Source organism: Callithrix jacchus, chromosome 22 (assembly GCF_049354715.1).
Source record: "Callithrix jacchus isolate 240 chromosome 22, calJac240_pri, whole genome shotgun sequence".
In the NCBI taxonomy this organism is placed as follows: domain Eukaryota; kingdom Metazoa; phylum Chordata; class Mammalia; order Primates; family Cebidae; genus Callithrix; species Callithrix jacchus.
This window is the reverse complement of record NC_133523.1, coordinates 6,475,643-6,500,820: the sequence shown is the minus strand read 5'-3', so window position 1 is coordinate 6,500,820 and position 25,178 is coordinate 6,475,643. Positions and strand designations below refer to the sequence as shown.

Below are 25,178 nucleotides of genomic sequence, written 5' to 3'. Positions count from 1 at the left end.
AAACATATGCTAGGCACCATCTTCTGAGTACCTCTCTATGATACTGTCACAAAGTGGTTAAGAAAACTGACCACTGGCTGGGCACGATGGCTCATGCCGGTAATCCCAGCACTTTGGGAGACCGAAGTGCGTGGAACACCTGAGGTCAGGAGTTCAAGAGCAGCCTGAACAACATGGTAAAACTTCATCTCTACTAAAAATGAAAAAAAAAAGCTGGGCATGGTGATGGTCCCCTGTAATCCCAGCTACTTGGGAGGCTGAGGCAGGAGCACCACTTGAACTTGATTGAGAGGCAGAGGTTGCAGTGAGCTAAGATCAAGATCATGCCATTGCACTCCAGCCTGGAGGATAAGAGTGAAACTCAGTCTCAAAAAAAAAAAAAAAAAAAAGAAAGAAAGGAAGAAAAAGAAAATTGACCAATTTCTAGTTGTGTGAATTTGGACAAGACATTTAACTGCTCTGTGCCTCAGTTTCCTCATCTGTTAAAAAGAGAATATTAATGGCAACTGCCTTAGAGAGTTGTTTTAGGAGGATTAAATGAAAACATTTGAAGTACAGCTTTGGAACCAGACTTCCCCAGATCAGTTCCACCTCCACCAATTTCTAGCTTCATGACGAGACAGGCCACTGACCCGTTGGTCTCCCATCCTGTGAAATGGTCTAAAACCACTTAACTGAAAGAGTCCAGCACACTGTAGGTGCTCATTAAGTAAGATCTGTGAGGGCCAGTTGTGGTGGCTCATGCCTGTAATCCCAGCACTTTGGGAGGCCAAGGTGGGTGAATCACTGGAGGTCAGGAGTTTGAGACCAGCCTGGTCAACCTGGTGAAACTCTGTCTCTACTAAAAATACAAAAATTAGTTGGGCGTGGTGGCAGGGGCCTGTAATCCCAGCTACTCAGGAGGCTGAGGCAGGAGAATCACTTGAACCTGTGAAGTGGAGGTTGCAGTGAGCCAAGATCATGCCATTGCATTCCAGCCTGGGCAACAGAGTGAGACTCTGTCTCAAAAAAAAAAAAAAAAAAGTAAGACCTGTGATTGCTATAGTGCCTGGCCCTATTTAGGGTCATTATTTCTCATTTTATATTTGAGTTTCATGGCTTCCCAATCAGACTGTAAATTTCACAGAGGCAAAGGCATATCACCTACTCCTTCTGTCCCCATGACTCCATCAACACCCAACCCCATGGGAGACACACAACAGTTGTTTAATCAGTATTTTCACATTGGATTTGGAGGCAGATATTCTGCCTCAGGAAACAAATCCTCATTACTGACCGTGAGCTCCCCAGACGCCATGATAATGGCAAGATTTGCCAAGTGATTGCAGCTGCAGATGGTATGCACCTCAGAAGCTTCCAGGACCACACAGCCAGAGGGTGTCCATCTCCCACCCTCCACATCTGTCCTCCAGGAAACGCAGATGGGCCTCTCAAACTTCTGCTTTGGCTGAAGAAAAAAAAAAGGCCCAGGTCACCTGTGAATCCCCCTCAAATGGATTAAATGTGACCATCCTCAAGAATCACTAGGGACAAGAATACACAGGGTATGTTCTGAGGGAATGGGACAAAAAATATTTCATTATGGAATGAGGGACAGTATGATGAGGCGGCTTACGTTCCTGTTGTTAGAAGAAACTCCTCCTTTCACCAAATCCATAATAAGGCCTTCTGCAAAGTCATTCATTTATTCACTTATTCATTCAGTGTGTGGGGTTTGCGTGTGTGTGTGTGACAGTTTCGCTCTGTCCCCCAGGCTGGAGTGCCATGGTGCAGTCTCCACTTACTACAACTTCTGCCTCAAAGGTTCAAGCAATTCTTCTGCCTCAGCCTCCTGAGTAGCCAGGGTTACAAGTGCCTACCACCATGCTTGGCTAATTTTTGTATATTTAGTAGAGATGGGGTTTCCCCATGTTGGCCAGACCAGTCTTGAATGCCTGACATCAAGTGATTCACCTGCCTCAGCCTTCCAAAGTTCCAGGATTACAGGCGTGCATCACCACACCCAGCTAATTTTTGTCGTTTTTAGTAGAGACAGGGTTTCTCCATGTTAGCCAGGCTGGTCTCGAACTCCTGGCTTCAAGTGATCCGCCCATCTAGGCCTCCCAAAGTGTTGGGATTACAGGCATGAACCACCATCCCAGCCTTGTTCAATGCGTTTTTATTGAATATCTATTGCATGCCTTGATCTGTACTGATTATGGGAGACATTAGTAAATAAAATAGACATAAAATTCTTCCCCCAAAGAGATCATAGTGCAGTGGGAAGAAAAACATATAAAAACCAAGTAAGCAGATAAATTTTTTTTTTTTGAGATGGAGTTTCGCTCTTGTTACCCAGGCTGGAGTACAATGGCGCGATCTTGGCTCACCGCAACCTCCACCTCCTGGGTTCAGGCAATTCTCCTGCCTCAACCTCCTGAGTAGCTGGGATAACAGGCACACGCCACCAGGCCCAGCTAATTTTTCTTATATATTTAGTAGAGACGGGCTTTCACCATGTTGACCTGGATGGTCTCGATCTTGACCTTGTGATCCACCCACCTCGGCCTCCCAAAGGCAGAAATATTTTTAGTAACAGTTTAAGAACAACAATATGCTTTAAGACTGTATACTAGAGGCTGGGTGTGGTGATTCATGCCTGCCATCCCAGAACTTTGGGAGGCTGAGGCAGCCAGATCACCTGCGGTCAGGAGTTCGAGACTAGCCTGGCCAACAGGGTAAAACCCCATCTTTACTAAAAATACAAACATTAGTCTGGCATGGTGGTGGGCGCCTGTAGTCCCAGCTACTAGGAGGCTGAGGCAGGAGAATCACTTGAACCAGAGAGGCAGAAATTGCAGTGAATCGAGATTACACCATGGCACTCCAGCCTGGGCAATAAGAGTGAAACTCCATCTCTGAAGAAGAAGGAGAAGGAGGAAAGAAGAGGAGGAGGAGGAAGAGGAGGAGCGAATATTACATAGCAGAATCCAGGATCCAATCAGATCAAGCCCTGGCATCACTCCATGGCAGGATCCAATCAGATCACACCTCCCACCATCACTTCATTGCAAGATGCAATCAGATCACAGCTCATTACCCGCTGACTATAAAACCTGCCCCAGTTCCCCAGCTTGGGGAGACAGATTTAAGCCAGACTCCTGTCTCCTTGCTTGGCAGCCTTGCAATAAACTTTTCTCTCTACAAAAACCCGGTCCTTCAGTGGACCAAATGGACCTAGTTCTGTTTGGTAACAGTGGGAGAGGTCATTCCTCTAGAGGTGACTTCTGTTAATTGGCTTTAATTGCTAGAAACTGTGGAAGCTTACTGCCTCAATAGCTTCCCATAAAAAAACGAGAGTTAAGGCAACTGAGAGATGAGGAGTTCCCAACAGTTAGACGGGAATCTCAGTAGCGACCTCTTCACAAACCTGAATGTTCTCCAGAGTGTAGATGACTGGATCTGAGAAATCATCTTTCTTCTCCCCAGTCATGATGCCCCCAACAACTCGAGAATTCATCTTCAGCTTCACCTCAGAGTTGGCCAAGGGAGTCTGGGGGTTGTGGAAGAAGCGCTCATCTAAAACGGACTCCACGCCCACAAAGGAGACAAAAGCCACGCCAGTGGTCCCTGCAAGTTTCCCCAAATGAAAAACGGGGGGAAATCGTTTGCTTGTTATTATGGAAGACTTAACACACACACACACAACCATACACAGACACAAACACACACATACACAGAGAGAAAAAATATTTTTAAATTTAAAAATAAATTTAAATTATTTTAAAAACAATTTAAAAATAAAAAATTTTAAATTAAAAAATTTTTTATTTTTAAATTATTTTTAATATAAAAAATTATGTTAAATTATTTTAAATAGAAAAAATGATTTTAAAATAAAAATGTTTTTAAATTTAAATTTTATTTTAAAATTATTTTAAATATAAAAAATCTTTTAAATATAAAAAATGACTAGTGAGACGTTTTAATCCTTCTTTTCTTGTACTAAGCCTTTGAAATACAGTGTTTATTTTAGGTTTACAGAACCTCTCAACCTGGATTAATCACATTTCAAGTGCTCAACAGCTGAATGTGACCAGTACATATCATATAGGCCAGTGAAGGTCTCAGTGCTCCAGGATCATAAGGTTATTTAATATTTGACTTCCCTAGCAGATGGAAAACTCTCTGAGAGCATGGGCCATTTCTGCCCTCATTGGTTCTCAACCATCTGGTACTGGTCTTGGTACCTTGAAGGTGAGCAACAAATGTTAATTGATGAAATACACCATAACCTGTATTCTCAGGAGAGGAACTGTACCTCTGGATTCAGATTCCTCAATTGTGGAACACCCGATCTTCATCCTATCCCTTTTAGCTGCCAAACTCAAAATCACATTCTCTTCACTGCATTCTTTGTCAATAACTTTGCTCTCGATGTCTGAAAAGAGAAAGGGGGAGTTCGTATGAGGTCACTCAGAAAGTCGGTCCTGAATTTGGCTTCTGTGCAAAAAAAGGTACACTTCGTGGCAAGCAAAGGAAAGAAGAGAAAGTTCAATTCATCATAGGAAAGATCTTGAGTCCCATGATGAATGACCACAGCACCAAACAAATGAGAAACCCAGCTGGAGCGTTAGAAGTGAGCTCTCACGTCCTAGAGGGTGCATCAGGGAAAGATGGAGTCGAAATCAACAGCGATAGCAGGCCACAGTTATGATCTTCTCTCTACTCCAAACTTACATGTTTTCTAAAACCAAAAGAAATAGTAGAGGATTGGGGCAAGCCGAGCATAATAAACAAGAGCTCAGGTTTTGCCGTCAGATGGTGGTAACTAGGAGGTCCAGCTCTGCCACACACTAGCTGCCTAAATTTGACCATTGACTTAACATCTCTGGGCCTTTGATTTTTCTTCTGGGTCATGGCAAGCATTGCATAACCTATCCTATTGGCTCTTCATGAAAATAAGATGGATAATAGAACCAGAAGTATCCTTGTGAAATGTAAGCCAGAGAATACCACACCTGTTCCCAAATTTTCCAATGCCCTTTTTGTCTTACTTTAAATAAAATCTTGGCTGGGTACAGTGGTTCAGGCCTGTAATCCTAATACTTTGGGAAGCCAAGCAGGGGGATTGCTTGAGCTCAGGAGTTCAAGAGCACCATGAGCAACATAGCAAGACCTCATTTCTACCAAAAATTTTAAAAACTAGCCAAGCATGGTGGTGCACATCTGTCGTATCAGCTACTCAGGAGGCTGAGGCAGGAGGATTGCTCGAGCCTGAGTGTGCAAAGCTGCAGTGAGTAGTGATCACGCCATTGCACTCCAGCCTGGGTGACAGAATGAAACCCTGTCTCTAACAGAAGAAAAAGAAAGGAAAAAAGAAACCTCAAGTCCCTATATTTATCTACATTTCCATCTCCCTTCCTTTCTCCTATTGCTCTCATCATCCTCAATGCCACTTCAGCCACACTGGCCACCTCATTGTTCCTTGAATTCTCCAGGTATTCCTGCACTTGCTCTTTCTCCAGATATTTACATGGCTCTCCTCCCTGACATCCCTGCCCCAGTGAGACTTACCCTAATCACACTATATAAAATAGCAACTCTCTCTCTAAACCCGACCCTCGCTAACCTCCCTAGCCTGTTGTATTTTTCTCAATAGCACTACCTCTATTGGGTATACCAGATGTCTGTTTATTATCTGACTCAACTTGCTAAAGTATGAGATTCATGAGGCTAATTTTGTTCACTACTGTTGGGAGTCCACCAGACACTCTATTTCCACCTCTTGGGCTTCTGGGCATTCATTAGGTTGGAACTTCCTAGCTTTATGTGACTGATACTGAAACAACTACCAGGAGTGGGGTGCTAATGTAAAAGATCTACAGCACCCACTGTTCCCAAGTACTCATCTATCAAGTACACATGCGTCAGGAAAGGATCAGTCTTGCATCAGTAACAAACAACCTTAAGTCTTAGTGGATTAAAAAATAACAAGTGTTTTTTTATCTCATTAATGCTTTGTGTCTGTTGTAAATTGACTTGAGGCCATGTTCTATGTTATCTTTATTCTGGGACCCAGGCAGTTGGAGCAGCTGTAATCTGAAGCACTGCTAATCATATGGGCAGAGGGAAAGAAAGTTCTGGAAAGTCTCATACTGGCAACTACTCTATTTCTCAATTTATTGGCCTGAACTAGTCCCCAAATCCCACCTAACTGTACAGTAGCCAGGAAGTACAATTCTACCATGGGCTCAGCATGGCAAACAGGAAGTACTTGAACACAGACGATGACTGTCATACGTTAGCTCCTCACATAACAAGCAATCAGCAAGTATTTGTAGAACAAATTAATGATTTGGTCTTAGCACAGTGCCTGGCCTTTGCTAAGTGCTCAGTGAATTGGAAAATGTTGTTAATATGGTTAGACTTGCTTTGCTGTGAATTCAAGGATTTTTTTTGAAATTTCTCCTTTTTTTTTTTTTGTGCTTTAGATTCTGAGGTACATATGCAGATCATGCAGGATTGTCACATAAGTACATACGTGGCAAGGTGGTTTGCTGCCTCTATCCCGTCACCTATATCTGGCATTTCTCACCATGTTATCCTTCCCCAACCTCCCCACCCACCACTGTCCCGAGTTCAAGATTTTTAAACAGTTGAGGAAAGAATAGGTGGGAAAGCCCATGGAAAATCCCATTGCCAAAGTCATCTCTCAAAATCATCATCGAGGTGTAACCTTGCAACAAAGGGTATCTTCTACCTAAGTATTCCGTCTGGACAGTCCGAGTGGCATTCTCTGAGGGTCTCAAAAAAGCTGCCAGCGTTGTGCTTTCCACACTCTCCAGGAAGACTGTGGCCAGGGAGGATGTCTCTTTCTTGGTGAAGTTGGTCCATGTGGACATTTGTTCAAGCACAGGAACAAAGCTCTCAGCCATACTCTGCAAGGAAAGACATGTTTGCTCATTCTCCCTCTCTCTCTCTCTGTCTCTCTCTCTCTCTCTCTCTCTCTCTCTCTCTCTCTCTCTGTCTCTCTCTCTCTCATTAATGAAATAACAACTGTCCTTTTTGTCATTAGGCTGGGAGTCAACCCAAAGGAGACTTAAAAGGGGCATCCACTCGGGCTCCTTTTCCTGATTCAAGAAGCTCCAATAGAAATAAAACTTGAGGCAGGTGCGGTGGTTCACGCCTGTAATCCCAGCACTTTGGGAGGCCCAGGTGGGTGAATCACAAGGTCAGGAGTTCGACACCAGCCTGGCCAAAAGAGTGCAACCCCATCTCTACTAAAAATACAAAAAATATTAGCCAGGCATGATGGCAGTTGCCTGCAATCCCAGCTACTCGGGAGGCTGAGGCAGGAGAATCACTTGAACCCGGGAGGAGGAGGATGCAGTGAGCCAAGAACATGCCACTGCACTCCAGCCTGGGCAACAGAGCAAGGCTCTGTCTCAAATAAATAAATAGATAGATAGATAAACATGGGGTAAGCAGGACATTTGAGAGATAACAGGATGCTCTGAGCTCTGTAATCCCTGAAAGGCATGGGTGTGGGATCCCCTCCCCACTGACATAGCAGAAATATCTCAACGAGAACCAACTCCAGGAAACACAGTACTCAATTCTACGGCAGATGAAATCTCTTCAAATGCTGCCCCTCTGATATGTTAAATCTATTCTTCTTAGCTGGGAAAGTTATTTTATATGCTCAGGAAAGTTGGAAAGTTTTAGGCAAACTAAAAATCCTTAGCAGGATTCGTGTTAAATTTAGAAGGTTTTGACACATTTAGCATAATCTAGAAACATCTGTTATGTGAAGAGTTGGGACCGGGCATGGTGGCTCATGCCTGTAATCTCAGCACTTTGGGAAGCCAAGGAGGGTGAATCATCTGAGGTCAGGAGTTCAAGACCAGCCTGGCCGACATGGTGAAAGCCCATCTCTACTAAAAATACAAAATATTAGCCAGTTGTGGTGGCGGGCACCTGTAATCACAGCTACTTGGGAAGCTGAGGCAGGAGAAATGCTTGAACCCAGGAGGGTTGCAGTGAGCTGAGATCATGCCATTGCACTCCACTCTGGGAAACAGAGCAAGACAGTCACAAAAAGAAGAGGTGTTCGAAGGAACGATTTGACACATTAGAGAAGCTAACCAGTTGACCACATGGCTTTACTGCGGAAAGCAGTTTCACTTGTTACTTTAAAGTGGACCATTTAAGAGCACGTGGCTGTTCACAAACTGTACTGAACGTCTAAAAAGAAATCGGAATCATTTTGATTAATCAGATTTATGAGTCACTCACGACCCAAGTGACTTTGCCTGTTAGATTTGTAAATCCTCTTCACTAGGTCCTTCAAACGTGGGCGGAGTGGGGAGGGGGAATTGGAATCTTTATAAACAGTGTAAAACATTTGAGGAAATTGAACTAAATTTTAAAATAGGGTTAACCATTTATCAAAATTTAATCCAAAAACCCTAGGAATGAATATATACTTTATGAATAAATATATTCATTTAAATTAATAAAATTACAAGCAAAAGTGTAATTCTTATTTTCATACCAAAATAACCAGATTTAATGAGAAAATGACAGTATGAATGAGTTCAACTTAAAGCTTAAAAAAGTCTAGGTTTTGGCCAGGCACCATGGCTCGTGGCTGTAATCCCAGCACTTTGGAAGGCAGAGGCGGGCAGATCATCTGAGGTTGGGAGTTCAAGACCAGCCTGACCAACATGGAGAAACCCCATCTCTACTAAAAATAAAAAATTAGCCAGGCATGGTGGCACACGCCTGTAATCCCAGCTACTCAGAAGACTGAAGCAGGAGAATCACTTGAACCTGGGAGTCAGAGGTTGCAGTGAGCTGAGATCACGCCATTGCACTCCAGCCTGGGTGACAGAGCAAGACTCTGACAAAAAAAAAAACAAAACTACAACTCTAATAACCTAGCAACTCCTAGATATTTATGCTGGAGGAAGTAAAATTTATGCTCATACACACAAAGAATTCTATATGGATGTTTGTTTATAACAGCTCTATTGGACGGGCGTGGTGGCCCACGCCTGTAATCCCAGCACTTTGGGAGGCCGAGGCGGGCAGATCACCTGAGGTCGAAAGTTCGAGACCAGCCTGACCAATAGGGAGAAACCTTGTCTCTACTAAAAACACAAAACTTAGCCAGGCATGGTGGTACATGCCTGTAATCCCAGCTACCCAGGAAGCTGAGGCAGGAGTATCGCTTGAACCTGACAGGCAGAGGTTGCGGTGACCCGAAATCGCGGCCATTGCACTCCAACCTGGGCAACAAGAGAGAAACTCTGCTCAAAAGATAAATAAACAAATAAATAAATAAATATCAGCTCTATTGAAAATCTTTAAAATACTGGAAACAACCCAAATGTCTTTCAAAGATGAATGGATAAACAAATGGTGATACATTCATAAAATGGAATATTACTGGGTAATGAAAAAGGAATGAAGCACTGACCCATGCTACAACGTGAATGAACCCGGAGGACATCATGCTCAGTGGCAGAACTCAGACACAAAAGGAGAAATCCTGTATGACCTCACTTCTAGAAGGTTCCTAGAGTTATCAGATTCTCAGAGACAGAAAGTAGGATGGTGGGAGCCAGGGCCTGGGGAGGGGGGATGGGAAATGAGTGTTTCGGGGCAACAGAGTTTTTTTTGGGAAAGATGAGAAAGTTCTCAAGATGGATGGTGGTGATGGTTATATACCAATGAGAATGTCCTGAATCTCATTAACAATAAAAAGAAAGAAGGAGGAGGAAGAGAAGAAATGGCACTCTGCATATACACACTGTCCAGGCATCACAAATGCATTATGCTGAGCCAAAGAAGCCAGTCTCAAGAGAGCACATACTATGTGATTTCATTTATGTAACATTCTTCAAAAGACAAAACTGCAGTGACAGAGACTAGGTCAGGGATGTGCAGAAGAAGTTAGTGGTGGAGGGAGTGTCTGACTATAAGGGAGAAACCAAAGGGAATTTTTGGAGATCATTAAACTGTTTTGCATCCTAATTATAGTGGTAGTTCCACAAATCTATTCAGGTGAGAAAAACTCATCAAACTATACAAGGAAAAGGGTAATTTTACTGTATGCTAATTTTTAAAATCTTACAGCTATAAAAAATTAAATATTAATTCACAATCCCCATTAATTATAAAGAGATCTTTTTTTTTTTTTTTTTGAGACAGAGTTCACTCTGTCACCCAGGCTGGAGTACAGTGGTGCTATCTTAGCTCACCACAACCTCCACCTCCCAGATTCAAGCAATTCTCCTGCCTCAGCCTCCCGAGTAGCTGGTACTATGGCAGCCTGCCACCATGCCTGGCTAATTTTCATATTCTTAGTAGAGACAGGGTTTTATCATGTTGGTTAGGCTGGTCTCGAACTCCTGACCTCAAGTGATCTACCCACCTCAACCTTCCAAAGTGCTGGGATTACCTGTGTGAGCCACCACACCTGGCCATAAAGATGTCTTTCTGCACCCAGAGTGTGCCCAGGATATTTGAAACACAAAACGCAATTTAAGAGACTCATCATTACCTTCATGGAAACGACAGTCGTTTGATTTTCACACACATCGTCCAGAATGTTGTACATGGCATTTATTAGTGCACAAAACGAAACCTGTGCCCCAGAAAAAAAAAGAGGGGGGGCATTTGTGAGCATCGATCGATCTATTCCCCCAAGCATGTAATCTACAGATTAGTCCATAAAGCCCCATCCTATGAGGTGGTCCTGAATTCCTGAGTCTCTAGAATTCCCATGGAAATAAAAATTCATTGTTTGATCAGAATTAGAATCACATCACCTTTTCCTTCCATGAATTAAAAAAAGCAAACATAAACAAATAGCAAAACTACTTAGTGATATAAAAGAAGAGGAAATGTGTGAACTAACAGCGGTCCATATGGAATATTATTCAGCCATGCAAAGGAATGAAGTTCTCTGATATGTACTACAGCATGAATGAATCTTAAAAATATCATGCTAAGTGAAAGAAGCCAGACATAAAGGAGCAAATATTGCATGATTCCATCTCTAGGAAATGCCAAGAATGGACAAATCCTTGGAGACAGAAAGCTGATCAGCGTTTACCATGGGCTAGTGGTGGAAGAGAATGGGGAGTGACTGCTTAATGATAAAAATATTCTAGAACTAGAATTTTTATTACTCACGCCTGTAATCCCAGCACTTTGGGAGGCCAAGGCAGGTGGATCACCTGAGGTCAGGAGTTTAAGACCAGCCTGGCCAACATGGCGAAACCCCATCTCTACCAAAAACACAAAAATTAGCTAGGCCTGGTGGTGGGTGCCTGTAGTCCCAGATACTCGGGAGACTGAGGTAGGAAGAATTTCTTGAACCCAGGAGGCAGAGGTTAAGGTAAGCCAAGATTATACCATTGCACTCCAGCCTGGGTGACAGAGCAAGACTCCATCTCAAAAAAAAAAAAAAAAAATTCTAGAACTAGATTGAGGTGACGATTGCATAGCATTGTGAATGGACCAAATGACACTGAACTGTACACTTTAAAATAAAGTGGTGAGTTGTTTTTTTATTTGTTTGTTTGTTTTTTGAGACGGAGTTTCACTCTTGTTACCCAGGCTGGAGTGCAATGGCGCGATCTCGGCTCACCGCAACCTCCGCCTCCTGGGTTCAGGCAATTCTCCTGCCTCAGCCTCCTGAGTAGCTGGGATTACAGGCACGTGCCACCACGCCCAGCTAATTTTTTGTATTTTTAGTAGAGACGGGGTTTCACCATGTTGACCAGGATGGTCTCGATCTCTTGACCTCGTGATCCACCCGCCTCGGCCTCCCAAAGTGCTGGGATTACAGGCGTGAGCCACCGCGCCCGGCCTAAGTGGTGAGTTTTATGTTATGTGTACCTCACCACAATTTAAAAAGAAAAACAGTGGTCCAAGGCATGTGGGAATCCCAAAGCTATAATTTAGAAGCTCATACTTAGAATAGTGACATCGATTTCCAAAGAGGCCATGGAGTCTTCACTCATCGCAGTGACCTCCTTAGACAGTCGCATGTCCAAATGCGTGGCTGGCTGTGTAACCCCCCGCGCCACCATCACTCAGCTGCAGCACCAACACGTTCACTGGTGGTAAAGTCAATATATTCTCTTGTTCTTTTATTAAGACAATCCTCAAGTTTTAGACAGGCATACATCCTCTCTTCCCAGCTTCCCTTGCAGTTAACTGTGACCATGTGACTAATTTCTACCCAATCAGGTGCAAGCAGAAGTGGTACTGGGTCATACACTTAAAGAGAAGGATTGTGCTTTTCACTTCCTCCTCTCTCCTTCTCACAAGGTGGAATGCAGATGTGAGGGCAGGAGCTGGAGCAGCCATCTTGAACCACAAAGTGGGAGTCTTGTGTTGATGCTGGCAGAACGTAATGAAGCCATCGTATGTGCTCTGCACAGCTTACACCCAGACAGTTACAGAGGAGAAAAATAAACTGGCTGTCTGGTTTTGGCCACTATTACTTTTGCCTTTGTTAGAACTGCAAAAACAACATTCTACCTAAATGGCTTCTAGGAAAACCTCAAAAACTGGGAACCTTAAAAAATACTTGCATATTCAGGTTTCATTGTGGTTCCCTCTTGGCATTGCTGGGCCAGCACATTATTGGGTATCATATCTTCCTTACATTTGAAGGGCACCCCTAGGAAGAAAACAACAGCAACCAAATCAAACTTCAACCCCAGCAAAATATGATGAAAATTCAAGTCTGGTTCCATCTCCTCCCCTCCCCCACTTAAAATCCATCTATTGCCATAATGCACAAGGGGAAAAACAAACAAACCACAACGACACACTATAACACAAAGGACATGTTGACTACAACATAATTTTCTAATTTGTAATTACATGTTAACTATAACAAGCAATTTTCTAATTTGCTCTATTTCATTCAATATCAGACCTCTTAGAGGCAATCATGAATGTGAGCATAGATGTATGTTTTTTATATGTATGGCGTCTCACTCAATAGTATGCCCCTGCACAGCTCACATTCAAAGAGGCATGATATTGAGTGAAACAAATTAGAGAAGTCACACATATAAAAGACGTACATCTATAGTCATAGGTAGTATGATAACGTTTTTACAAAGCTTCAAAACAAGCACTACTAGGCAGATATTGTTTAGGGACACATTCCAGGGAAAATATTCTTTTAACTACGGAAATAATAAATTCCAAATTACAAGTGTTTCTCTGAGGAGGATACAAGGAGATAGGGTGGAGAAGGAATGTAGAGGAGAACCAACGGCATTGATGATATTATCTTGATTATATCGGGAAGTACATCAGATCTATTCATTTGCTTGTTATACTTCATTGCCTCCAATAAGTTACACATATTTTTCATGTATTAAATAATCCATAATTTAATGGTTTTAAACCTTTCATGGTTCCCCATTGTTCCTGGGTGGGGGGAGAATCTGAAATTCTGTTTTTAAAGACAGGGTCTCACTCTGTCACCAGGCTGAAGCGCAGTGGCATGATCATAGCTCACTGCAGCCTTGATCCCCTAGGCTAAAGCAATCCTCCCACCTCAGCCTCCTGAGTAGCTAGGACTACAAGTATATGCTACTATACCTGGCTAATTTTTTATCATGATTTTTTGTAGAGACAGGATCTTGCAATGTTGCCTAGGCTGGTCTTGAATTCCTGGCCTCAAGTGATCCTCTCACCTTAGCCTCCCAAAGTGCTGTTTATAGCTATGTCACTGCATCCAGCCCTTCCAGAATTCCTCACAAGGCACCAAGACCCAGCAGAATCTGACCCCTGTCTACTTCATCAGATATATCGAATGCCACTTCCCCTTGGTCCTCATTTGGTGTGAGCCTCAGGACCTTTGCATCTGCTATAACCCAGAACAGCATGATCTCCATTCTTCCTCCAGAGAAGTCCTACTCCTCCTTCAAGTTTCTGCTTAAATGTTGTTTGCTCAGAGCATAATCAATATCCTATTAGCCACTCCAAAGCACACTGTGATTTTTTTTGTTTGTTTCATTCACAGTTATGATTAAATAATTGTGTGTGTGCTTTCTGGCTCCTTGCCTAGACTATAAGCTACACAAGGACAAGAATCATGCTCATTATACCCAGGACCAAATCTTCAGCCCCTACTGCAGGGGTCTGTTAACTAACTAATTAATTAATAGGTGCTCCAGAAATCATTTGAAAGAGTAAATTAACAAAAGAGTAAATGAATGGAGAAAAAAAAGGAGCAGAGTATGTGGATGCGGTAACAGTAAGAGGAAGATCCAGAGGTTGAGTAGAATGAGAATTTCCCAACCAAAGCCAGACACAGATTCCATTGCCAAGATATACAAAGAGATGATTACTTTGGCAGCTGAAGTTGCCATCTTTCTGGGAGCCTTCTGGATTGGGATGAAAGCCTGCAATGCAGCTACAGTTGTAGGAGCCCAGGGCATTGGTGCAGACAGAATTTAGACCACACGTTGATGGATCTTGGAGGCACTCATCAATATCTGCAAAGAACTGGAGAATATCAAGAAACCCAGAAGAGCAAAGAGAAATGTCTTTTCTGGACTGTCCAGCAAACCGCCTGCTCACCTCTACATTCCACTTCTTGGTCTGTGAAATTCAGCTGTCCATTGCTTGGTGCAAAGCCAGGGTGGCAGGTGCAAAAGTAGCTCCCAGGAGTGTTGGTGCATGTTGAATTGATGGGGCACATTTCAATGCATTCATCAATATCTGTTGGGTACAGAACGGGTGTGGAGCCAGGTTGGCCAAATGATCCAACAAAATCATGCTTCTTCCCCTTCCAAAATAAGGAGTCATGTTTCACTAGAAAATGGTGTCCCAGCCAGGGACTACATTTCCCAGAACCCTCTCCATCTAGGTGAGGTCATGTGACTACTTTTCATTCATGGACTATGAGAGCCATGATATATGTCACTTCAGGGCCAAGGTTGTCAAGAAGTGGGTGTAACTTCTCTCTCTGTCTCTTTCTTTCTTTTTTCTTCCTTCCTTCCTTTTTTTTCTTCCTTCCTTCCTTTCTTCCTTTTTTCTTTCTTTCTCCCTCTTTCTTTTTTCCTTCCTTTCCTTCTTTCCTCTTTCTTTCTTTGTTTCTTTCTTTCTTTCCTCTTTCCCCCTTTCTCTCTTTCTTTCTTTGACAGAGTCTTGCTCTGTTGCCCAGGCTGCAGTGCAGTGGCACAGTCTCGGCTCACTGCAACCTCCACCTCCTGGTTTCAAGCGATTCTACTGTCTCAGCCTCCTGAATAGGTGGGATTACAGGTGTGCACCCACCGCACCTGGCTAATTTTTGTATTTTTGGTAGAGATGGGATTTCACCATGCTGGTTGGTCTCAAACTCCTGACCTTGTGATCTGCCCACCTCAGCTTCCCAAAGTACTGGGATAACAAGTGTGAGCCACTGTGCCTGGCCCTCTCCTCCTCCTTTCACCTCAACTGGCTAAAACCAGGAACTCCAAGGTTCTAAAGAATGCAAGAACAAAAAGATGGAGAGAGACTGAATTCCTTTATCACCATGTCAAGAAAAGCTGCCCACGGGCCAGGTATATCTATATTGAATTGTTATGAAAGTGATAAATTTCTATTATGTTAAGCTAGCAATAAGGTAGGAAGCAGGACTCAACTACAGAGGAGGGACTCGGACACTGGACCAAATTGAGGACTACCTAAAACAAGGTCAGGGTGGAAGCAGCTTTCCGTAAGACATGCCCCACCAGTGTGCCATGTCAGTCTACCATTGCCCTGGCAACATTGGGGATTGACTGCCCCTTTCTATGGTAATGACCTGATGACCCAAAAGTTACTACCCCTTCCCTAGAAATGTCTACATAAACCACCCGTTAATCTGCATATTATTAAAAGCAGGTATAAGTATGATTGCAAAACTACCTGAGCTCTGCTCTCTGCCTCTGAGGTAGTCCTGCTCTATGGGAGCAGTCACAGAGCTGTAACACTGCCAGAGCTGTAACACTGCCTCTTCAATTCAATAAAGCTGTTTTCTTTTACCTCCGGCTTACCCTTGAAATCTTTCCTGGGCAAAGCCAAGAACCCTTGCAGGCTAAACCCCACTTTGGGGCTTGCCTGTCCTGAATCAGTAATCCTCAACTGGGGGTGATTTGTCCTTCCAGGGAACAGGGTACAGTATCTAAAGACATTTTTGGTTGACGTAGCATGGGGTGGAAAGAGTGTTACTGGGATCTAGTGGGTGAAAGCCAAAGATGCTACCAGACATTCTGCATGGCACAGAACAACTCCTCACAACAAAAAATTATACAGCCCAATATGTCAATGGTGCTGAGGGTGAGAAATCTACACTCAACTAATACAGGATGATGCCAGGCTACTATGCCCATATGGGGCTAGCTCTTCCTCTGAGGGCTTCCGACCACAAAGGATATATGGAGTAGAATGTTATGAGAAAAAAATAATTAGGAAAGACGTGTAGACAAAAGCTCTTCTATTCCTAGGTCAACTCATAAAACATGAGGAATAAACAACCTTCTGCAGTGACTCACATCAGTCCAAGGTACAGGGAATTGGGCAGTACGACGGAGGACTGGGATGAAAAGTCTTTGTGCTATGAATGTTGGTTAATTTGAAGGCCTCGAAGGACACAAGAATGATCCATGATTGGAAGGTAAGGGGAAAGAGTTTTTCTGCTGGAATCATGGAAAATGTCACTAGCCAAGCAGTGAGCTTCTTTTAGTGGCAGTGAGCACCCCACTTCCAGAAATATTTCAGCATGAACTAGGTGAGCACTTTTCACAGATTACATGGTTGGGACTTATACTTTGCATATGGAGTTGGGTTAGGTGCATGGTTTTCAAAACGTTTTGGCCCAAGAAGCCTTCCTTCAGGTGAAGTGAAACCTGAATAGGTAAGACAATTAAAAGAGGGTATAATTTGCCAGAAAAGATGGGCATCCATGGCCTTGCCTGCCTAGCTTTTCTCTTGGCCTTGATGGGGATCTTGAATGGGTTCCTAGGCCCCTGGAGCTATGTTAATTTATTTGTAAGATACCTTTCAACTTTACTTCTCTATTATTCTGCTTCTGACAATATCAGAAGCTAGCAAATGTCAGCAAATAATAAGAAATATGACATTTTAATAAAAAGAGGCATGCATTTTCCCTGGAGGGGTTGAAGAATATAAAATGCACTCTGTAGTATGGTAGGTACTTCAACAATGACCTCCATCAATTCTTCTGATTTCGCTGTGCACATAGTGCTTCTTTGGTGAGATGGGGAGTTTATTCTCCTTCCTTGGGATCTCTGCTGGCCCTGTGACTATAACCAATACCATGTGGTAGAAGTCATGGAACTTCCCAAGCCCAGACCATAAAAGGAATGGCCATTTCTGTTTTTTTCCTCTTGAAACTGTGTTTCTTGGAAACCAACTGCCATGCTATAAGGAAGCCCAAGCAGCCATGAGGAAAGGCCCATGAGGAAATCTTAGGGTCCCAGCTGAGGTCCCAACCAAAGACCAGCACCAACTACCAGCCATGTGTAAGCAAGACCATTTTGGATATACGATATACCAGTCTTCCTAGTGCCCCATCTGACCTACATGAAACAAAGAATCATGTGTTCAACATATAGTATCATGAAAAAAACAAATGGTCATTGTTGTAAGTTAGGACGCTTCAGAGCAGTTTGATATCTGTTGAGAAATCCTCAGCATGGCTGGGAGAATTACCTGTACATCCAAAAGCCTCTGGATCCTTAAGGGTCTGAGAATCAGGCAAAAAATATCCAGGCAGGCAGGAGCAATTGTATTCTCCTGGGATGTTGGTGCAGACAGAATTGGGACCACAAAGATTTGAGTTCCTGGAACATTCATCCACATCTAAGCAGAAAACCAGTCTAAGTCAGAAGAATGAAGGAGACTGAGGCTGCAAGAGCTCACAGCCTCACCACTGACTGAAAGCAATGTATCTCCCTGACTATGCTCTTACCTTCATAAACACATTTTCATCACTCAAAGAACAACCACTTAGAGGCATATCCATGGTGCATGAAAATTTTCTAATAAGCCTTCCCACTGCTCAGGATAAAATCCAAAATCCTCATTAGATATGCAAGGCCCCGACAACCTAGTTCCAACGAAGCTGACCGACCTCTACCCCATCTCTCGCTTTGAATTCCTTTGTGATTTAGGATCCAGATGCATAGTTTACCTTTTTCTTTTTTAACAGACAGCATCTCACTCTGTTGCCCAGATTGCAGTTCAATGGCACATCATAGCTCATCAAACTCCTGAGCTCAAGTGATCCTCTCACCGAGTAGCTGGGACTACAGGCATGTGCTACCATGTTATATAGAGACAGGGTGTCACTATGTTGCCCAGGATGGTCTCGAACACCCAGCCTCAAGTGATCCTCCCGCCTCAGCCTTCCAAGCAGTGGGAGCTAAAGACACATGCCCCAAGCCTAGCTAGTTTGTTTTTGTACAGACAGGGTCTCACTATGCTGCCCAGGTTGGTCTCAAACTCCTTGCCTCAATCCATTTTTCTGCTTCAGCTTCCTAGAGTGTAAACACATAGATACCCTTTATTCCACAAAGGCTCATTGTCTCTCATCTCTGTTCCCTCAGCCTTGAACCTGCATACACCCTTCTTTCCATGGTAAGTCTCAATTCCTCTCCAAGGCATCACATATTATTAGTAATAAAAACAGAAGCACATGGCCAGGCATGATGGCTCATACCTGGAATCCCAGCACTTTGGGAGGCTGAGGCAGGTGGATCACCAGAGGTCAGGAGTTTGAGACCAGCCTGGCCAATATGGTGAAACCTCATCTCTACCAAAAATACACAAATTAGCCGGGCATGGTAGCACATGCCTGTAATCCCAGCTACTCGGGAGGGTGAGGCAGGAGAATCACTTGAACCCAGGAGGCAGAGGTTGGAGTGAGCTGAGATTGGGCCACTGCACTCCAGCCTGGGTGACAGAACAAGACTCTGTCTCAAAGTCAAAAATCAGGCCGAGTGTAGTGGCTCACGCCTGTAATCCCAACATTTTGGGAGGCCGAGGCAGGTGGATCATTTGAGGTCAGGAGTTTGACACCAGCCTGACCAACATGGTGAACCTTTATCTGTACTAAAAATGCAAAAATTAGCTGGGTGTGGTAGCACATGCCTGTAGTCCCAGCTACTTGGGAAGGTGAGGCAGGAGAATTGCTTGAACCCAGGAGGAGGAGGTTGCAGTGAAACAAGATGGCAACACTGCACTCCAACCTGGGCAACAGAGCAAGACCCCATCTCAAACAAACAAACAAACAAAACAGAGGCACAGACTACAAGGGTTGAGAACATGGACATTCTGGGTTCATAGCTTGGCTCTGCTGTTTTGAGAGTGAACAAACATTTACAGGCTGTTTGTTCCTGGGTGCTATGGACTGAATGGTGCCCCTCCTGCAAATTCCTGTGTGGAAGCCCTAAGCCCCAGTGGGATGTTATATCAAGATGTCATTTATTGCTGTATCCCCAGTGCCTAGAACAGTGACTCATATATTTTAGGCACTCAAGAGGTATTTCTTTAACGAGTGAATGAATGAATGAATAATTGTTGGCTTCAGATTTGCAGATGAAAGTCTTAAACTCAACCAAGACCAACCCCAATCCCCTCACTACTGTCTTTGCAAATAGACTGGGGCCTAACTTCCCAGAAGACTCTCCCAGCTACCTTCACACAATTCTCTGAGACCCTGAAAACTCAAGTGGCCACTGCTGGATTCAAATCCTGGGTTGCAGAGACAAGTGTAGGCTCCAACAGTGTTGTGACAAGTTGCATGCTCCGGGCAAGCTCCTGGATTGACACATTCATCCACATCTGACGAGAGGAAGAGAAAACCCAGGTTAAGGTAAGTGAGAAAACAAGGACTGGAGACTGCAAGCAGCAGGTTCACTCAGTGTGATGGGGTAGAGAGGAAGCTTTGGCAGTGATGATAAAGCCTGATCCAAGGATGGAAAAGATTCACATCAGACAGGGCTGATGCTCCCCAATATCCATGTTCCCCCCCTCTTCCCAGGCTCAGAGTGGGACATATTTTCCAGCCCCTTCTTGTAGTAGGCATGGCCATGAGAATAAATTCTAGCCAATGGCATGTAAGCAGAAGGGTGGCAAATAGTTTCAAAACATAATTATCAGAGATCGCAAAAGTAGCCACAGTCCTTTACTCCTCTCTGTATTTACACCCCAAGATGCAGACTGCATGCCATGTGACTTTACCACACCGTGCACTAAGAGGTGGAGTCTGTCTCTCTACCCCTTAAATATATCTGGCCCTATGACTTGCATTGACCAATAGAAGACAGTGAAGTAATGAGGCACTAATTCCAAACCTGGGCCTCCAGAGACCCGTTGGCTTCTGTTCAGTCTCTTGGGCCTCTGATCTCTGTCCTATGAACAAGCCCCTGACTAGCCTAATGAAGAATAAAAGACCAAGTGGAAGGGAAATGAATCATCCCAGATGAGCCCCAGACACGTGAGACCCATTCCCTCCTCCTTGTAATAATATAACAATATAATAATATAACGATCCAGTTGAGAACTGCATTCCCAGCTTCTCTTGCAGCGACATGTCGCCCCATGGTGAAAATCTGGCCAAGGATAATAAATAGAAGTGATGTGTGCACTATTTGGTCATGCTCTTGAAAAGAAAGAACAGACTCTATACTTCCTCTCTCTTTTCACCTAGGCTGGAAGATGGACAGAGTGGGGTGATCCATTCCCAACTATGGGGATTGGAGAGGCAACAAGACAAAGCCCACCCAAGATCAGCTGACTGCAGACACAAGAACAAGACCAGTTGAGACCAAAAGATCTGGCTAGAATAGACCACTTAAATTGTCAACTCATGGAATCAAGAGCTAAATAAATGGTGGTTGTTTCTAGACACTAACTTTTAGGGTGATTTTTTACCCAGTGATAGCCAACCACTACAAATAGAGTAGCAAAGGCAGAGATGACTTCAAACATCTCTTCAAGTAAGCCAGGGGGATATGATGAGGGCTTGATCACACTTTGCCTTTCTCAGTGGAGACACCATCCCTGTAAATGAATGTGGAGAATAACAATGCACTCGACACAGGAAGACGGAGCCCTTGTTTTTTGGTGAGAACATTCTGGCTGGAGTGTAGAGGATTGATTGGAGGAAATAAGACTGGAAAAGGTGAGGCTAGAGAGGAGGCTTTTGCAGTGATGATAAAGCCTGATCCAAGGATGGAAAAGAGCAGAGGAATTCAACACATATTTATTTATGTATTTATTTTTGAGACCAGGTCTTGCTCTGTCATCCAGGCCGGAGTGCAGTGATGCAAGCACAGTGTACTCCAGCCTCAACCTCCTGGTGTCAAGCAATCCTCCCACTTCAGCTTCTTCAGTAGCTGGGACCACAGGCACATGCCACGACACCCAAATAATTTTCTCTCTTTTTTTTTTTTTTTTTTTTTTTTTTGTAAAGACAGGGTCTCAGTAGGTTGCCCAAGCTGATCTCAAACTCTTGGTCTTAAGCACTTCTGTCCCAGCCTCCCAAAGTGCTGGGATTACAGGCGTCAGCTGCCACACCTACTCTCAAAACATGTTTAGTAAATAGATTCCCCAAGGTGTGATGACTGCTTTAATATGGAGAGACAGAAAAGCTTAAAGATAACTTTCAAGCCTTAATTCAAATTACTTTAGGGGAAAGTTCTAAGGTCTGGACTTTAGATCTCCCCAGAATAGGGTTTTTCCACCTCAGCACTATTGTCATTTAGGGCCAGATTATTCTTGGATGTGGGGGATGTTCCATACATTATAGGATGTTAGCAGCATCTCTGATGACTTCCCATTAGATGCCTGTAGCACACACAGCACCTCTCCCCACCATCACCAGTTGTGACAATCAAAAATATCTGCAGATGTTGCCTATGCTCCCTGGGGGAAATATCAGTCTGAAGACAAGTGCACCCCATTATATTCTGATACCGCTGTTTGACTTATAGTAGGATCTCAACAGGAGTTCAAATCCCAGCTCTTCCATTTAATATTTGCATATAGACCACAGATCCTATAAAGCAATTACACAATTGAGATTACAAAGCAACTAGCTAGCAACACTGTGACAGGAACTAAGCCTTCACATGTCAATATTAACCTTGAACAGAAGTGGCCTACATGCTCCACTTAAAAGATATAGATTGTTAAACTGGATTAAAACAAAAAAGGGACCCAACCGTGTGCTGCCTGCAAGAGACCTACTTAACATGTAAAGACACCCAGGCTCAAAGTAAAGGGATAGAAAAAGATATAGGCAACTATATATTTTTACATCTGTGAGCCCCAATTTCTGATCACTAACATGAGAAAATCCCTTCCTCATATGGTCTTCCAGCGAGATGACCCTTAATTAATTAAGTAGGCAAATAGTAAAGAGATGGTCATTTATACCTTCACAGCTGGAGTTTCTAGAGATGAATCCGACTTGACAGTTGCAAAGGTAGCCTCCCATAAAGTTGACGCAGTCAGAATGCTCAGGGCAGATCCCGTTGGTGAGGCACTCATTGATGTCTGAGAAGCAGTGGAAGAGTGTGAGTAGATAAGAAATTGGGTGCCTAAGTTCAGAAATATATGAACTCAAGCCAGGTGTGGTGGCTCACACCTGTAATCTCAGCACTTTGGGAGGCTGAGGAGGGTGGATTATGAGGTCAGGGGTTCGAGACCAGCCTGACCAACACAATGAAACCCTGTCTCTACTTAAAAATACAAAAATTAGCGGGGTGTGGTGGCATGCACCTGTAATCCCAGCTACTTGGGAGGCTGAGGCAGGAGAATTGCTTGACCTGGGAGGCAGAGGTTGCAGAAAGCTGAGAGCACACCACTGCACTCCAGCCTGGGCAACAGAGTGAGACTCCATCTCAAAAAAAAAAAAAGAAAAGAAACGGAAAAAAAAGAAATACATGAACTCACCTTCCTGATAGATTCCCACCCAAGACCCATCTTTGGGAGACTGAGAGCATTACCAGTACAGGAGAAATTGCCTGGCTTTCCTGAGATCCAGCCATTTCCAGTGGGAGAAGAGAAACCATGAAAACAGCTGCACTTGTATCTCCCCAACAGGTTTTTGCAGACTGAGTTAGGACCACAGGGCTGGGAGCTTTGAGAACATTCATCAATATCTGGACAGAGAGTTGGAGTTACAGATTTGCTTATTCTAGATAGAAAACTGTATTTTGCAAAAAAAAAAATGTTAAAACAGTATCTCCCATCCCATATGCTCTTCATTCAACGTGACTTTGGCCCTTCTTCCATTAAGCAATGCAATATATGTCACTTTCTTGAATCTGAGCATGCTTGTGACTATGGTGGAAGTGACACTAGGTCATAAAAATATTATATATTTCTACCTCATTCTCTTGGGATGCTTATCCTTGGAATCCAGCCACCATATTGTGAGGAAACTCAACCATTCATGAAATTTTACAGTGACCAGGAATTATTTACATGGTCAGAGAGAGGGAGGGTGGGGAGAGAAGAAAAGAAAAGAAGAAGGGAAGCGGGGAGGGGGAAGGGGGGAGAGGGGAGGGGGTAAGGGGGAGGGGAAGGGAGAGAGGGAAGGGAAGGGAATGGAATGGAAGCAAAGGGAAGGGAAGAGAGAAAGGAAAGGGAAGAGAAGGGAAAGGAGAGAGAGAAGGGAAGGGAACAGAAAGGGGAGAGGGAGGGAGAAAGGGATGGAGGGAGGAAGGGAGGGAGGGAGGGAGAGAGGAAGGAAGGGAGGGAGGGAGGGAGGGAGGGAGGAAGGAAGGAAGGAAGGAAGGAAGGAAGGAAGGAAGGAAGGAAGGAAGGAAGGAAGGAAGGAAGCCAACCAACCATGTTGGGCTGAGGGGAATTACCTACATTCAATACCCAGCCAGCTTTTACTTGATTTTCCCACCAAATGCTGGAGGGTTTGAGGGGGCATGAACTCACCTTTGCATTCCACTCCTGGACCCTTGAAGTGTCTTTGTCCGTTGCTAGACAGGAAGCCTTGTTTGCAAGTACAGTAGTAACTGTCCATGCTGCTGGTGCAGGTGGCATAAGCTGGGCACGCGGTAGTCTCTCTACATTTATTTGCATCTATGCAGTGTGTAACAAAAAGTTTAGACAAGATTAGAGCAGTAGAGTGAGGCTGCAAGGGAACCCGCATACAAGGGTGGAAGTTGGCATACAATGGGCTGGATTGTGTTCCCCCCGAAAGATATGTTGAAGTCCTAAATTCTGGTACTTGTGAATTTAATTTATTTGGAAGCTGTGTCTTTGTAGATGTAATTAAGACATAAGTTAAGATGAACCGGTGCTGAAGTAGGGTGGGCCACAGGTGTCCTTATAAGAACAGAAGAGACACAGGCATGCACAGGGACGATGCCATCCAACAATGAAAACCGGGATCTGAGTGGTGTGTCTAGAAGCCGAGGAACACCAAGGATTGCCAGCAGTAACAAAACCCTTTTTTTAAAACAGGCATGGAACAGATTCTGCCCAAAAGCCTTTGGAGGAAAACTGGCCCTGCCAATACTTTGATTTCACACTTCTGGATGCCAGAACTTCAAGAGAATAAACTTTTGTTTGTTTGTTTGTTTTTGAGATGGAGTTTTGCTCTTGTTACCCAGGCTGGAGTGCAATGGCGCGATCTCGGCTCACCGCAACCTCTGCCTCCTGGGTTCAGGTAATTCTCCTGCCTCAGCCTCCTGAGTAGCTGAGATTACAGGCACGCGCCACCATGTCCAGCTAATTTTTTGTATTTTTAGTAGAGACGGGGTTTCACCATGTTGACTAGGATGGTCTCGATCTCTCGACCTCGTGATCCACCCACCTCGGCCTCCCAAAGTGCTGGGATTACAGGCTTGAGCCACCGCATCTGGCTCTTCTTTTTCTTTTCTTTTTATTTATTTATTTATTTTTAAAGATGGAGTTTCACCATGATGGCCAGGCTGGTCTTGAACTCCTGACCTCAGGTGATCCACCCACCTCAGCCTCCCAAAGTGCTAGGATTACAGGCGTGAGCCACTGCACCCGGCTCACTTCTGTTGTTTTAAGCAGCCCTAGGAAACTGATACAGCAGCCAATCATATTTAATCATGTACCTCGAAGACCCTAGACCCTTGCTACTCAGAGTAGGGTCTACGGGTCAGCCACGT

At 43.9% G+C, this 25,178-nt stretch overlaps 1 protein-coding gene across 1 annotated transcript in view; it reads right to left on the bottom strand.

Moving 5' to 3' along the window:
• The window catches only part of ADGRE1 (adhesion G protein-coupled receptor E1), a 40,777-nt gene that overhangs the window by 8,928 nt on the left and 6,671 nt on the right, over window positions 1-25,178 (bottom strand). Inside the window, exons 2-13 of the mRNA XM_054250208.2 lie at window positions 23,971-24,117; window positions 23,025-23,180; window positions 22,453-22,572; window positions 19,708-19,854; window positions 14,605-14,745; window positions 14,373-14,519; window positions 12,594-12,682; window positions 10,550-10,633; window positions 6,743-6,920; window positions 4,301-4,420; window positions 3,410-3,609; window positions 1,277-1,447 (exon numbers count right to left, since the gene is read on the bottom strand). Of these exons, the coding sequence (XP_054106183.2) occupies window positions 1,277-1,447; window positions 3,410-3,609; window positions 4,301-4,420; window positions 6,743-6,920; window positions 10,550-10,633; window positions 12,594-12,682; window positions 14,373-14,519; window positions 14,605-14,745; window positions 19,708-19,854; window positions 22,453-22,572; window positions 23,025-23,180; window positions 23,971-24,117 (1,700 nt within the window). The remainder of the gene's footprint in view (window positions 1-1,276; window positions 1,448-3,409; window positions 3,610-4,300; window positions 4,421-6,742; window positions 6,921-10,549; window positions 10,634-12,593; window positions 12,683-14,372; window positions 14,520-14,604; window positions 14,746-19,707; window positions 19,855-22,452; window positions 22,573-23,024; window positions 23,181-23,970; window positions 24,118-25,178) is intronic.